At 52.8% G+C, this 15,672-nt stretch overlaps 1 protein-coding gene and 1 long non-coding RNA gene across 19 annotated transcripts in view; one reads left to right on the top strand and one right to left on the bottom strand.

The window, feature by feature from the left end:
• Positions 1 to 5,747, bottom strand: part of LOC109439156 (uncharacterized) — a 32,476-nt gene extending 26,729 nt beyond the window's left edge. For 11 of the 14 annotated variants that reach the window (XR_012498812.1, XR_012498820.1, XR_012498819.1 and 8 more), the window contains exons 1-2: positions 4,214 to 5,747; positions 2,909 to 3,122 (exon numbers count right to left, since the gene is read on the bottom strand). This is a non-coding gene — a long non-coding RNA (uncharacterized LOC109439156). The remainder of the gene's footprint in view (positions 1 to 2,908; positions 3,123 to 4,213) is intronic. The other 3 variants (XR_012498824.1, XR_012498823.1, XR_012498822.1) reach the window with 1 other exon arrangement.
• The window catches only part of KLF15 (KLF transcription factor 15), a 68,536-nt gene continuing 57,425 nt past the window's right edge, over positions 4,562 to 15,672 (top strand). For all 5 annotated transcript variants that reach the window (XR_012498811.1, XR_012498809.1, XR_012498810.1 and 2 more), the window contains exons 1-2: positions 4,562 to 4,702; positions 9,053 to 10,150. Coding sequence is in view for 2 of the 5 variants with exons in the window: in XM_019719394.2 (XP_019574953.2) it covers positions 9,078 to 10,150 (1,073 nt within the window). In the remaining 3 variants the exon portion in view is untranslated. The remainder of the gene's footprint in view (positions 4,703 to 9,052; positions 10,151 to 15,672) is intronic.

Genomic DNA, 15,672 nt, shown 5'->3' with positions numbered 1-15,672 from the left:
GGGTTGTTTGTTTTTTTGTTGTTGAGTTGCATGAGTTATTTGTATATTTTGGATATTAGCCCCTTATCGGAGGCACTGTTTGCAAAAATCTTCTCCCATTCAGTTGGTGGCCTCCTTATTTTGTCAATGGTTTCTTTTGCTGTGCAGAAGCTTTTAAGTTTCATATAGTCTCATTCATTTATTTTAGCTTTTTCTTCCATTGCCTTTGGAGTCATATTCATAAAATGCTCTTTGAACCCAAGGTCCATAAGTTTAGTACCTATGTTTTCTTCTATGCAGTTTATTGTGTCAGGAAAGACCTGTCTTATAATATAATGTTTGTCAGACTTTTGTGAGCAAGTGTGAATTCTCCAATCAACAGGCTTTGGTAAAGCTACTGTAGTTGCTTGGTGAAGTTCTCGAGAGAGTCCTCTAGCTTCTTTCCAAAAATTAGAGGTTTGTTTTTCTAAATCCTTCCTGTGATGTTCCCATTGGGCAATTCCTGCTGTACATCAGAAAGCCCAGACTGATGGGTCTGAATAACTATAACAAACTCCTCAGCAAATGTGTGAGGATTCTCAGTTACCTTAGGGAATTCTTTATGGCTTGTAATTCAACTTTTGTTGAGGGAACATATGAAAGCTGAAGTCTACTGGGATCCTCAGAGGGCTTAACTTTAAAGGACAGGTACTGATATATTCAGAGGAGAAGGGAATAAGAGTAAGTTCAGAGGAAGATGGCGCCAGAGGTAAGGCAAGGAAGCCAGATAGTGAAAAGCCAGATGGCTTTGGAGGTAGAGCTTGAAACAAAGGAGTTGAGGGGGAAAGGCAAGACAGCACTGGAGGTGGAGATCATGAGGCTTCAGAGGCCATCTTTTCTCTCTTTAAAAGTTCAGTAGCCTCAGTCAATTCTAAAACTTTATTTTGAAAAGAGGCAACTTCAGATTCTTGGTACCATTTGGAAGCCTCAAAATACCACTTGATACAGGCATTCCTTCCACCTTTGGCAGTTTTAGTGCTAATATTGTCCAATTAGATTTTAAGAAAAGTAAGTTTAGGAATCTCAAAGATTCCCCATGGTAGCCATCGATACTCTGAATTACTTTTGCTCAGATCTGTCAATTTAGTTCAACATGCCCATGAAGAGTAGCCATGCCTTTTAAACATAATTTCAACTGCAGTCCCTGGAGGATGGACAGTCTTGAAATATTTAGATAACTGAGATCCCATTTTTTAGAAACTTTTCTCTAGAGTAAGTGCTCAAAACAGCCTAAATATCTCAAGCAACCTGCAGTTTAGATACCAGCCAGTCTCACTCTAGAACAGCCTGGTCACAGAGGGATCAGGCCAAAGTTAAAAAGCCAGTTCTAGTAGAACAGCCTGATCTCAAGAGAGACAAGTCAAAAGCTGATGAGACACAGCCTCCAATGGAGCAGTCTGGTTCCAGACAGAATCTCACCAAAACCTAGCCTCAGTTTCTGTGGAAAAAAACCCAGTTCCAAATGGAATCTATCAGAAAGCTAGTGCAGCTCAGTGAAGCAGCCTGGTGTCTCCGGGTAGTCAGGTCAAAGTGTCAACCGAGCTCACAAATGAACAAACAAACAAGCGAGGCCCTTTATCATCAACAACAACAACAACAACAAAAAACAACAACGAATCCTCTAAACAGTTCCTGAATAAAGCCTGGGAAGCTTCCGAATGCAAAATCAGAATCTGGGTTCCAGAAGACGCAGCCTAAGCCCCCAAGCTAGGGAGCAGTGAGCCCAAGTGACTCTGTGGGGTACAAGCTCCTGGTTGCTCACCTGCCTTAAAGCTGTTGGGGTTACTTCTTTGGAATCCCAAATGGGACCTCAAAATGTCAACCATGAAACAAAAGTCGACTAGATATTCTGTCACCAAAGGATTTATTTAGGAAAAGGAAAGGATTGCAATCAGGTACATGCAGACGTCATGAGCCAAATTAACAAACTGCTTTTAAAAAGATGGAGGTAGTACTTTATAGAGGGGAAGAGGAAGTTAAGGGGAGGGATTTACAATCATAGAGCTGTTATAAACATAAGAGTTCTTCCCATGGGGCTCTGAGGATGACATACGTGTGATAGCTTCTCCCACAGCCCCTCCTGATTTCTGTCCAGGTTAAGGTCTCTGTCATAAATTTTAACAGTAACATTTAAATAAAACTCTGAAGGAGGTCATAAAGCCATGTAATTTGTGGGGGGAAGAGATTATACAAGGAGCAGGGATGAGTCCAACGGCCTTGAGGTGGGATTTTGCCTGGTGTGTTTGAGGAACTACAACGTGGCCAGTGTGGCTGGAATGATGTGAGCAAGGGGGAGAGGAGTAGAGGGTAAGGTCAGAGAAGTAATGGGGTGTCAGATCCTGTAGGGTATTGCAGGCTGTGGTCAGGTGGGAGCCACTGGAATATACTGAGTCAAGAAGAGACATGATCTGACTTAGGCTGTAACAGAAGCGTCTTGGCTGTTCTTCAGGTTTTGCACCGTTTTATTGAGATATAACTGACATACATCATTGTATAACGTTAAGGTATACAATATAATGGTTTACTTATGTATATTGTGAAATGATTACTGCAGTAAGTTTAGTTAGCATCCATCATCTCATGTAGATACAACAAAAAGCAAAAAAAGCAAACAAATTTTCCTTGTGATAAAAACCCTTAGGATTTAACAACTTTTCCATCTACCATACAGCAGTGTTAGCTGTAGTCATCTGTTGTATGTTACTTCCCTGATACTTACATATCTTATAACTGCAAGTTTGTACCTTTTGACCATCTTCTTCCAATCCCCCCTCCCCTCCCCTCTAGCTTCTGGTAGTCACAAATCTGATCTCTTTTTCTATGAGTTTGTTTGTTGGTTCTTTTTTTTTTTTTTTAATTCTACATTTAAGTGAAATCATTCAGTATTTACCTTTCTCTGTTCCTCAGTTTCTGACCAGCCATGTGCCGAAGATTCCTTGTGTGCCAAAGCTGCTATGAATGTATCTTTGTTTCCAAGCTTCTTCTGACATTTTGGTGTGGTTTTCACTCGGGATGGGTAACATTGGGCTGGAGTGTGTGAGGAGTGAAGGACTGATGGTAGGCAGGGCAGATGGAGAAGTACTATGGATGTGCTGGGCTCCCATCTGCACGGAGACAAGACAGTGAGTCACTGAACCCTTCAGACCTCTGTCTCTTCTATAAAAATGGGTGAATTCCACCTGTTCTGCCAGTGCTGCCATAAGGGTTCAGACAGTGTAGAGTGCCTCATCACCACCCTCATCCTCGACATGAATCTCTTCTAAACCCTTCCGCCAAGCCTGGGCTTGGCTCCTGGTGCTACCAGGAGCTGTATCCCTGCAACTGACTGGGTGCACAAGCAGGGCCCCAGGATCCAGGGGGCAAGAGCTGGCATGGACTTAAGAGCCCAGATCCCCAGCATTCCAGAGAGTTCTAGCTATGAGTTTCCACTCTCTAGCAGTCTCCTCAGAGAAGAGCAGGAGAAAGGCCTCCACTTTCCAGGCCGGGGGGGAAAGGATGTAAGTTCCATAGAAGGAGCTCTCTGCCCTCATGTCTCGGTTGTCAGGAAGTTGTCCACGCTTCCTTACCCTTTCTTTTCTCCTTACCAGTTGTGTGACCTGGGGAGGACACTGTGGCCCCTCAGAATCTGTTTCTTCATCTATAAAATGCCTGGCTGCGGATCCAGCAGCAGTATGGGTTACAGGGCATGAGCAGGGTGACTGGCACCGCAGGCTCATATGTTTCTCTTGGGCAAGTCACTCTGAGCCTCGCTCTTCCTATCTCTGAGTGGAATGCGAAGGCGACCCGAGGTTGCTGCAGACTACAGCAGTCTGTGACGGCCTTTGTGGACTGTAAAGTACTGCTTAATCTTCAGAGAAATGCCCCAGGGTCGGGGTGTCATTGATTTGAGGCAGGGTTCAGCAAACCTCCTCAAACCTCCTTGACAGCCCAGGTGGCAAAGCCCTGAGAGCCCACTTTCCCATGGGTAACTGATTGCTCAGTGGAAAGACTGTACCGTATTTCTCCAGCAATACATTCCCCAAGGCAAATCTCCTACTTTATCTGGCGCTCAACCGGGAGACACAGCGGCCAGTACGGACTGCAGGTGGAGAAGGGTTGGTGGGCAGACCTGGCCAGGGCTGCCCCACGCCCCCGTGTGTGTACCGCACTTCGGGGCGATCTCAGGGCTTTACTCATATCTCGAGGCCTGTCTCACCTTTTCACGTGGGGACCGAGCTTTAGACACGGACCCCTGCAGATGCCGCGAGTCCACGGCTATGGGTGGGGAGTTGGGAGGTGGCTGTGGGCCCGGATCCGGAAGACGACTGGCGAGCTCACGGAGCGGGTGGCTGAGGAACCTGGAGCGCCCGGGCAGCGCAGCTCCCCTTGCAGTTGGGGGCGGGGCGGGGCGCGTGACGCGCGGCGCGGACCAATGGGGCGCGCGCCCGAGGCCGAGCCTCCTGCGAGCCTTCGCAGCGCTCGTGGCGTCACGTGAGCCGCCCGGAGAGAGCGCAGAGTGAGCCGCGGCCGGCTATAGCTCCGCCGCAGTAACCAGCCGGCCAGCGGGCGAGTGAGCGAGCGCAGGACCCGCGGCTCGGCCCGCGGCCACCGCCGGACCGGGAGCCAGGCCGCTGCCCCCCGCCCAGACCGCTGGGCCTCAGGATCACCGGTGCCTGGCCGCGGGCCGGGCGTGCGCCAAGTTCAGGTGGGAGAGGCGCGGCGAGGCCGCACGACCGCGTGGACGCGGCCCCGGGCGCCCAGTGGGCTGGCCGGGACTCGGGGTGGGGGGCACTGGCCGCCTTCTGGGCATGTGGCCGGGCGCCCGCGCCGCTGTTCTTGGCTCCGCGCGCGTGTCCAGGGAAATGTCGGAAGAGCGGGGCAGGGGTTCAGCCAAGCACTTGGGAGAGTAACCCCCAGTTGCCCACCCGCACTTTCTCGGCGCAGGTCCGGGCCGCCTCCTCGGCTCCTGGCCCCGCGTGTCCCTGTGCACTTTGCAGGCCTGCCCTTCCATATGGCGGGCACTCGGCGGGGCCTGGCCAGACGAACGGGTAGGCGGACGCACCCGCCTGCCCAGGCCGGGGAGGCGGGGGACAGAGGGACCTGTGGCGAAGGGGTTACTGTCGGTCAGCAGCCTCGGCCTCCGGGGGAGGGGGCACAGGCCGAGGACATGGTGAACAGCGGGCAGCAATCCAGTGCTCTGCCGAAGGGTCTGATCGGGCTCCCCACGCCTTCCTTTCCTAGTCACGTTCCCACATGAGCGCGGGCACCCACGCTGGCTCCACGCGCGAGTACGTCGCGGACACACTCCCGCACAGCCACTCTGGCTGCCGCGCACCACGCCCCGCACACGCACAGTCACAGGACATGAACTCACACCCGTTTGCGCACACCCGTACCGTTCACACGTCTCGTACTCCGACTCCTCACTCAGAGTCTCCTGGCCCGTTCGACTGAACATTGGCAGAATGATGACGGAGGGGTGGCAGCGGCGGCAACAGTGGAGAGGCCACCCTACCCTCCCTGGCTGTCGGATACCTTCATTCCTCCCCACTGTGGTGTTCTCTATGGAGCCCTTCCCCACTCTGGGGGCGGGGGGGAAGGGGGCACAGAGGAGCTGTTTACTCGCTCCCAATCCCTGGAGCGTGACAAAATCATCAAACGCCTGAACCCCTCAAATCACCACCCCCCAAGGACCGGGTGGTTCCTGAGGCTCCTCAGCCTCCCTATAGGTGCGAGGACGCCGGGCTCGGCGACTTTGGGGCTTGCTGGCGGCAGGGGTAGCAGAGACTCTTATTTTGAAGGGCGGCCCCCACCCGCCACCCCCGTGATTTGCACGCTGACCCAATGGCAAGCCCTTGGCCGGCGCTGGGCTTGTTATCAATTACATGTTGTTCCTGCAGCCGCTGTGTCCCCGGGAGAATAAACAGCAGGCTGGGCCGGGCCGGGGGAGGGGGCGGAGTCCAGTCGCCTGCCGGGGCCGGTGCCCAGAACAGTGTGTCCCCTCCCCCTGCACGCAGCCTGGGCCCCTGGCCGTGCCACGTGCTGCTGTGTTTTAGGGGCTGGAGCCGGCTCCCGCCCTGGTGTGCCCTCTCTCTAACGCCAGCGTCCCTTCTAGGCTTTCAGTGCTGTGTCCAGCCCCAGCCGCTCAGCCCTGCATTAAGACCCTGCTGCCTGATCCTGGCAGTTCTACTCCAGGTCTCATTTTGCCCTCTCCTCCTCCTGACTCCACACAGCAGTACCTTTCACTCATTCAATCGGCAAATTCTGCCAGGTCTTGTTTTAGACTCTGGTATATAGCAGTGGACTGCACAGTCAGAACAGCTTATATTGTGGTGGGGAGGTAAACAGAAAATAAAGTACAGAAACACATAACTAAGATAGTCATCGCGCCCCTCCTCCCCCCAGCTGCCCAGAAGAATGCAATGTGGGATGATGTAATAGAGGGTGGTCAGGGAGGCCACCACAGGGAGTGACTTCTGAGCTAAGATCTAAATAAGGTACTCCCAGGTGGAGTGCTGGGGGAAGAGGGATCCACAGAGAGGGAACATCCAGGGTAGTGGCCTGAGGCCCATGAAGCTGGGAGCTTGGTGCACAGTTAGTATGGAGTGGAGCAGATGGAGGTGATGTCCGGGAGAGATGAGCAGGGCACAGGTGCTGGATGCTGGGAGAAGGCTGGGTTACCTTTCCTTGGGAAAGTATTGGAGGTTTCCTTCCACCCCGTCCTATTGTACTTATTTTCCCTACTCTTTATATTGTTACTTCTGTGTGTATTTCAGTTTATATCTCAAAAAGTCCTTTAAAAAGAATGTACCACCACAATACCATCATCACACTTAAAAATATTAACAGTAATTCCTTGATATCATGGAATAGTCAGTTGGTGATCACATTTCAGGGGAGTTTTAACTGGGCAGGAACGTGGCCTGATTTGCCCCCTTACCACCAGTCATGGCCTCTTCCCAGGTTCCTTAGCATTGCAGAAGAGGGGCAGAAAGACGATGTGTTCCTCCATTTGCAGGCTAATCCTAATGACTAGTATTGACCAGTGCCTGTGTGCTCAGCATGTGTTAGCTCACTGGACTCAAAACAACCTGGGAATTGGGCACTGTTGGCAGCACCCCCACCCAACAGACCAAGACAGACACAGAGACATTGTGTCACCTGCTCAAGGTCACTCAGCTGATAAGTTGTAGAGGCAGGAGCAGAGCCTCCTGCTCAGAGGGTGGGCAACAAGGGTGGGGGAGCTGTAGGACTTGGCCCAGCTTCATTGCCCTTTACATTATCCGGCACTTTCATTCCTTCTCAGCACCTGATTTGAATAGTGTGTATTTTTAAACTCCCAGTTTTAAGTCCTTAGCTGATTATTTAAACTAAAAGCCAAATGTCCTGGCAAAACTGCCCCTGGGGATGCAGACTTGCCAAGGGCATTCACCTTGCCTTGTTTCCTGGAGCTCTGTGAAGCTTCCCAGATGAGTGGAGAACTGAGATCAAAGGTCCTGGGCCATTGGGGGCATAGAACAGTTGAGAAAACAGATTTGGGGAGATCCAGGACTTGCCCAAGGTCACAGCTGATGATGACCCTGGCCCTGGGAGTTCTCTGCCTGTCGCTGAGCCTCTTGACCATTGGGCAGTGCTGGGTGCCAGGCCCAGGGAGTGGTCCTGAGGACAGAGCATAGGGATGGGTGCAGGGGTGATGCCAGGCAGCAGAGAATCTCAGCCTTCAGGTGCAGAACGTTCCCCTCCCCAACCTTAGTAAACACTCAGCCGTGGTCACTGAGCCGGGACAAAGGTCTTCAGAAGTGGCCCCGTCACAGCCTGATACTGTTGACTCTCCTTGGACACCGGACCTAGAATGGCCTTCAGAGGACGCAGATTTCCCCTTTCTGTTGAGATTCTCTAAGGCCCTCCTGGGCAACAGCTGCCACACTGGGAACTGGGGACACAGCAGATACCCTACAGCCCAGTCTGTCCTCATGGAGAGCATGGTCTAGTGGGGAGACAGGAGTTAGCTGGGCCTTCCCAAGGTGGTGAGTGCTCCATCGGTGCAGGCCAAGGGTGTATTCTCTACTGCCCCAGTAGGCTAGGCAGTTGTGAAGTCACGTGAGGTAAGAGCTGTGCCAGCTCTCCGGGTTCTGGGTCTACCTCTGCTCCCATGAATTCTCCCCATGGGCAGGGTCTTGTCCGCCCAGTGGTAGAGCCTCAGTAAAGTGTCCATTTATTTAGGCCTGTCCTGCCTCTTCCCTTTCACAGAGGAAGCAGCTGAGCCCTGTGGGGTCTGAGAGCTGGAGGGTGGGTGAGCTGCCCCCTTCAGATGGGGAAATAAGGCCCTTGAGGGCAGGTGCGATGGGTCTTTAATTTTCTGCTACAAACTAGACTTACCTGATTAAAATACAGGTTATCCAGTTAAATTTGAATCTCAGATAAAATAATTTTTAATATAGGCATGTCCCATCCAGTATTTAGGACATATTTACATTAAAAGTTGTTCATTTTTTAAAATATGAAATTCAAATTTAACTGGGCAGCCTGTATTATTATTTGCTCAGTCTGGCAACCCTGCCCAAAGCCCAATACCACAGGGGTCAGAAGGCCAACGGCCATTCACCTTCCCCCCTCCAGTGACTCAACAGGAATGAAGCTGAGGTCAGGTGTCCTCAGAAATCTAGCAACACCAATAAATTGCATGGGTTCCCCGACCTTGGCTGTTCTGAGGTGCAGAGAATTTACGTACAACTTTCTCATACACATTCACACTCAATCATTCACAGACACATGTGTGTTCTTTACAAGAATTGTTCTGGAAAATGATTGAAAGCAAAAGTGCCCTGGGTTGTGCAATGGGCTTGGAGAGCACTCTTGCAAACAGGTGGTGCAATTTTGGAAAACACTCTTGCAGACAGAGTTCTCCCAAGGGACAGATGGAGGCAGGATCCAGGCATTTGGCAATGGGGTGCTATTGGCAGGTGGTGGAGGGGGGTGCCACAGACCCATGATGTGGCAATGGCAGGTGAGTGCGCTGTCCTCTTGACTGGCCCTCCCTTGTTTCTCTCTGCAGCTGCCACTGGCACGGCCAGGCCAGCATGGTGGATCACTTGCTTCCAGTGGACGAGAACTTCTCGTCACCTAAGTGCCCAGTTGGTTATCTGGGCAATAGGCTGGTAGGGCGGGCATACCACATGCTGCCCTCGCCCCTCTCGGAAGACGACAGTGACGCCTCCAGCCTCTGCTCCTGTGCCAGTCCTGACTCGCAAGCTCTCTGCTCCTGCTACAGCGGTGGCCTGGGTACTGAGGGCCAGGACAACATCTTGGACTTCCTGCTGTCCCAGGCTACACTGGGCAGTAGTGGCAGTGGCAGCATCGGGGCCAGTAGTGGCCCTGTGACCTGGGAGGCCTGGCGAAGGGCACCGGTCCCTGTGAAAGGAGAGCATTTCTGCTTCCCTGAGTTTGCTGTGAGTGACCCGGATGATGTACCAAGGCCCTTCCAGCCCACCCTGGAGGAGATCGAAGAGTTTCTGGAGGAGAACATGGAACTGGGGGTCAAGGAGGCCCCAGAGAACAACAGCAAGGACTTGGAGGCCTGTGGCCAGCTCTCAGCCGCACCACATAGGAGCCATGTCCATCCTGGGTCTGGTGGGAGAGAGCGCTGTGCTCCCCCACCTGATGGTGCCAGTGCAGGTGGCACCCAGGGCCCAAGTGGGGGGCCTGCACCTGACGGCCCTGTCCCCTTGCTGCTGCAGATCCAGCCTGTGCAGGTGAAGCAGGAATCAGGCGCAGAGCCCGCCTCCCCTGGGCAGGCCCCAGAGAGCGTCAAGGTAGCCCAGCTCCTGGTCAACATCCAGGGGCAGACCTTCGCACTCTTGCCCCAGGTGGTGCCCTCCTCGAACTTGAACCTGCCCTCCAAGTTCGTGCGCATTGCCCCTGTGCCTATTGCCGCCAAGCCCATTGGGTCAGGACCCCTGGGGCCCGGCCCTGCTGGCCTCCTTATGGGCCAGAAGTTTCCCAAGAACCCAGCAGCTGAACTCATCAAAATGCACAAATGTACTTTCCCTGGCTGCAGCAAGATGTACACCAAAAGCAGCCATCTCAAGGCCCACCTGCGACGGCACACAGGCGAGAAGCCCTTTGCCTGCACCTGGCCAGGCTGTGGCTGGAGGTCAGTATGGCGGGTAACAGGCTGGGTGGTGAGTGTGGCCCTCTCATCTCTGCTCCCCTAGGTATGCAGCCAAGGCTGAGGTCTCCACCATTAGATAAGGCTGATAGGGAAGGGGAGAGGGTGGCCAGATTTCCTGGTCTCTCCTGATCACTAAAGCCAAACCAACTGGTCTCCAGATAAGGCTTGCTTGGTCCTGTGCTGAGGGGGAGGGGCTAAAGCAGGGAAGAAGGGCTCTCAAAGTCATAACAAGGCCAGTGAGAACCACTGGGCTTGGGCTATATGTGCCAGATTGGGCTGTGACAGTGTGCATTGCTCCTTCTGTGCCTTGTAGCACCCTAAATGGTAAATACTACCCTTACTCCTATCTTAATGTTGAGCAAGCTGAAGCTCTGACTGGCTAAGTAACTTGCCCAAGGTCACAGCACTTTGTAAATTAGATTTGAACCCAGGGGGTCATATCAGAACAGAAAACGCTGTTCCCCAGCCAGAGGGCCCAGTTTTGCTTATAGACTTCCCTGGGCCTATGGGCTGGGCCTGGCCCTTGCTTCCCCCGGGGACTTGGAGGTGTGTTGGAGAAGCTGCAAAGGCTTTAACCACAAGGGAGGACTTGGCTGGGGGTGGTGACCCAAAGGTAGAAGACTCCTTCTAGGCTCTACTCTGAGTGGCACAATGGGAGAAACCGACTCTCAAAGGGCAGGGCTCTTGCCATGGTTACCCAGCCTGAGCGTGGCACAGCTGGATGGGACCCTTGTGGATTGCTCTCCACTAGAGGCCCACCTTCTTTGGTCAGGGTGTGCCCACCTTTTCCTGGAAAGCAGACAGCCAGCCAAGAGCGCTAATGCTCAGGGATGCCACAGCTGGGCTCTTCCTGGTTTAGGACGCCTACCCCACTGGGATCTCTGACTGCCTGGGAGGGTGACTTGTACTTCAAGCACATTGCCCGGCTTTGCTGCTGCGGCTGCTGGTACATGTGTGAGAGATCAACATGGCACGCTCGTCTGTGTGTAGAACCGGATCTTGCAAGTAGCTGTGTGTGTGCAATGTGTATGCATGTTGCTTTCGTCATGTGTGTCTCCGTGTGCTGCATGACCATAAGTGTTTGTGCACCTTATCCATGTGTGTGCTTCCATGTCGCTGTGGCACATGGGGCAGTTTCCAGTTTTTGTTTTTTTGACCAGACTCTCATCTGAAAGCTCATGAGAGCTGGTCCCAAGGTGGAAGGTGCCACTCCTGGAGTACTGGCTGGCCCAGGATTGGAGCTGTGACTAGAACTGTTTGATGCGATGCTGCCAGCCCCTTTCCATGGTGTGCAGAGCTGGCCATAGAAGGGACTTGTTCCAAATAGTGTCTTGGATTATGGAGGCCCTTCCTGAGTTATTATGGAGGCATCCCCCACCCCTAATACCCAGAAGGTGGCCATCAGCAGACCCGTAGGGCTTCTGTGAAAGCCCACACTCCAGCCCCACTGCTCTGAGTGTCAGTACTATTGTTGCGTGCCTCTCTGAGCCTGGTGCTGCAGTCTGCCAAGTGGGCCCTGAGATAACAGGTACACTTGCGGGACAGCTTGTGAGGCCCGATGTGGTGGCAGGTGTGCAGTGTTGAGTGGTCAGAGCTTGGGGCAGGGTGGAGCCCAGAGACGTGGGGCCTTAGAGATAGGTGCTCAACTGTAGAAAGGATGGGCATTGAGACGCCTTGGTTGGGGGACAGCTGGCAGCAGTATTTGGAAAGCCCAGTCTTGGCCAGCCTCCAGCTTGTTGGTGCCCTAGGGGTGTTTCTCCTGCCCAAGCTTCAGTTTCCTCATCTTTAGAGTGGAGGGCAGCTCACTACCTCTCTCTACTAGGGGTGTCCCCTTCTCATTGGTAGTATTGTCACTTTCATACCAGATCATCGTCTGAGAATGGAAGGTGTTCTGCCCAGCTTTCACACTGGTGGTACCCCTTCTCAGAGGTACCCCCAGACTCACAGGGACTCCTCTTGGATGCATTCTCCTCTTCGTGGGGGGCAGGGCTGGGGAGAAGTTGGGCAGCTGGCTTGGCAGAGCGCTGGTCCGACTCTCATGATAAGCTCATCTTCCTGGACACTGTCTCCTGGATGCTGCTGACTGTTGGCAAATGTCCCCTCCAGTTGGGATAGGGCTGGGTGGGGCCACAGAGAGGAAGGATGTGGTCCTTGGTGAAGGCCACCTACTTGGCTCACTCCACCAGTAGGAGGCACCTGCCTTCTTCCAGGCTGTACCAGAGAGCAGACGGGACCCTCAGCCCAGAGTACATCTTAGATAGGCAGATCTCAACCCCAACATGGTAGCCTCAGGAGATAGTGAGTTTCACTGCTGCCTCTACTCAATACGGCATGTATGTAAAGAAGAGTGTGATTTGTGGAAGGGATTAAGCTCTATCATTGTCTAAGCTCTGGCCCTGGTCGTCTTACTTAGGACCCACTCGGCCGGGAAAAGCATGGTGAGTGCCTGGCATGGCATGGTCCTTGTGGTGTCAACCCTAGAGCCATCCCTGCCTCTAGGCACTCTCAGGGCTTCAAAGGCACCCCCAGCTTCTCCCAAGGTCCCTCCAGAGTGGGGTCTGGCCTTAGTGGGGTCACACGTGGCAGAGGCACTGGGTGCCGAAGGTGCCTAACTCTCAGGAGGGCTGTTTCTCTGAGGATTTGAGAGTCCTCAGTTGGCCTTCAGGGATCCTGAACATGAACACAAGATGTGCATGTCCCTTAAATGTGGCCATAGCCTTCAAGTGAGGGTCAAGGGTTGAGGGAGCCCTGGCAGCAGCCGGGCAGGAGAAGTAATGATGATGATGTTTATTGACTACTTGCTGTATGCTAGGCACTATTCTAAGTTCTCAGAGCTGGAATCCCCTTCATAAATCCCCATACTTGCTTGTTGTGTACTTCCTGCCATGGGGAGCTCATACTTCCTGAGGCTACTCTGGCCTTTATGTGTACTTTGGTACACTTAAATTCCTATTCAGACCTCTCATTCTGTCCCACGGGCCTGCACAATCTGTGCTTGCTGACATCCCCTCCACAGGACAGGCTCCCACTCAGGCCTTGGCCCTCTCTGTACTCTCTGTGTCCAATGCTTTCCCCTCAGTGGAAGCTGTAGTTGGTCTTATGATGGTCCCTGCTTTGTTCTGCATACATCACAAGCATTAGCTCACTGAGTCCTCACAATAGTCTTGGAACATGTAGGCCCCAATCTGCATTTCACAGAGGGGGAAACTGAGGCCCAGAAAGCCTGCATGAACAGAGCTAGTGACTGTGGCTCTGGGTGCATCCCCAGGCAGTGCCTCAGCCCCACCCTGACCTGCCTGGAGATGCCAGCAGCCACAGGCTGGCTTTCCCCTCATCTTCTCTCCATGTGCCTGGTATTATAATGGCCAGGTGTCCTCTCTCCCCCACAAGGCCATCAGCTCTTTCAGGTGTTATGCCATGGGCTAGGGGAAAAGAGCTAACAGCAGCATAACAGTAGCTCCTGATGTGTGGTAGGCCAAATACAGTAACTCATGTAAAACTCTGAACAAATCCATGAGGTAGGCATCAGTTCCAATTTTACAGAAGAGGAAATGAGGCACAGAGCATTTAAGCATGTTCTCCATGGTCACACAACTAGTACGTGGCAGAGACAGGAGTTCACCTTGGGCTATGTGCCTACCCCTCTCCCCAGACTCAGGACCTCTCTCCAGCCCCCTCTGCAAGCCTCTCGTGCGGGGTGTCCTGCTAAAGTATTTAGAGGACCTGCACCTGCATCTCGTCTTCACGGTGGCATCCCTGCACAGTTGCTTGCTTCCCCATGTTGGGAACTCTTCACTCCAAGGCCGTCTCTCTTCTTCCTGCTGTCGCTGGTGAGCAGTTTCCTCTTCCTCCTACCAGGCCAGCTCTGGCACTGTGTCCTGTGCCCCCCCCCCCCCATGAATCTTTGTGTGATGAATGCTGTCCCTCCCCACATCTCCCCCACCCCCGTTGTCACTTGTACAGATAACCAGCCCCTATTTCCTTCTGCTCTTGATTCTGAACCCAGTGTTCCCTCTTGTGACGTGGTTCTGGCACCCTTGATGGGGCTGAAACCAGACTTGGTCCCTATTCCGAGCTAATTGTCTGGGAAGTGGCTATTTGCCTTCCTTCCTAGAAGTTTCCTTGCTTCACTCTCAGATATAGGCCTCCTTTGTTCCCTGCAGCAGAACATCCTGTTCCAGAATAGTCAATCCATTCTGTCTAGAAAGAATCCCCTCCTGCTACAATTAATATCAATGTTAACTTTCAGCAGCCCTCTGTGGCAGGTACTCTTGTCATCCCCAGTGGACAAAGGAAGCCTAGAAAAGGGGAGTTGCAGGCCTGAGGCCACAGAGCCAGGAGGTGGCAGGGACAGGATTCAAGTCCAGTGGTCCCGCAGCTGGCCTGCTCTCTTGGCCCTTGTCACTGCTGCCTCTACTCAATACAGCATTCTCTGACCCCATCTCCATAGTCAGCAGTCCCCAAGTGTGGCTGGGCAATCTGTGCACTGTACAACTCTTGGGGGTGCCATTCCCATTGCAGTCCTTGAGACTTGACTATTTACAATTATGGCTTTTTGGCTGATGGAAGGGAGGCCTTCACACAAAGGTACTGTGTGTGCCAGTGGTGGTGCTGATTTTACAGGCTGCTCAGGAGAGTCACCTGGATCCCTGTGCTTTCCTGTCCTGCACTTCAGCAGCATGAATCAGAGTAACGACCCCCATACTGCAGGACCTCACCAGGGGCCAGGCCCTATGCTAAGCTCCTTGCAGGTAATAAGAGCTCACAATTGTTGGATGAGTGCCATGTACCAAGCACTGCTGTAAACATTTGCTGCCTTGGGTGGCGGGTTGACTCAGTTGGTTAGAGCGCTGTGCTCATAAGGTCACCAGTTCGATTCCCACATGGGCCAGTGAGCTGCGCCCTCCACAACTAGATAGAAAACAACGACTTGACTTGGAGCTGGTGGGTCCTGGAAAAACACACTGTTCCCCCAAATTCCCCAAAAACATTTAAAAAAAAAAAGAAAAAAGTTAACAGTATATTTAAAAAAAAACTTAAAAAAACAAAAAAATCATTTGTTGCCTTTACAGTCCTCTGAGGCAAATCTGTCAATTCCCTGTCTCCAGGTGGGGAAACAGCCTCAGAGAACATGGAGACTTGCCCAAGTCGCTAGTCAGTACATGGCAGAGCTCACTACCTACAGAGGCTGCATCTCAGCCACTTGCCCCTCTCCCCCCCCCCCCCATGGTCCCCAGGCCTCTCCAGTGGCTGCTCTTTGAAACAATGTGGATGAGGGTGTGAGGCAAGAATCTACTGAGGGTTCAGTTCCCTGGGATGGACCCCTTGGGCCATAGGGCCCTGAGGCAGCAGGAAGGGGTCTTGCAGGTGGGGACAGTATCTTCTCAGGCCTGGCTCTCCTTTGGTGTCCCCACGATGGGAGGGCTGCTATGGCCCTTGTGTTACTGCCTTTGGTCTCTGAAAAAAGTTCTGGAAAGTAGACAGAAATCCCAAGGTTTTCATTG

This window comes from Rhinolophus sinicus, linkage group LG09 (genome assembly GCF_036562045.2).
Source record: "Rhinolophus sinicus isolate RSC01 linkage group LG09, ASM3656204v1, whole genome shotgun sequence".
Classification (NCBI taxonomy): Eukaryota; Metazoa; Chordata; class Mammalia; order Chiroptera; family Rhinolophidae; genus Rhinolophus; species Rhinolophus sinicus.
Note: the sequence above shows the minus strand (reverse complement) of the source record. Positions and strands in the feature narration are given on the sequence as shown.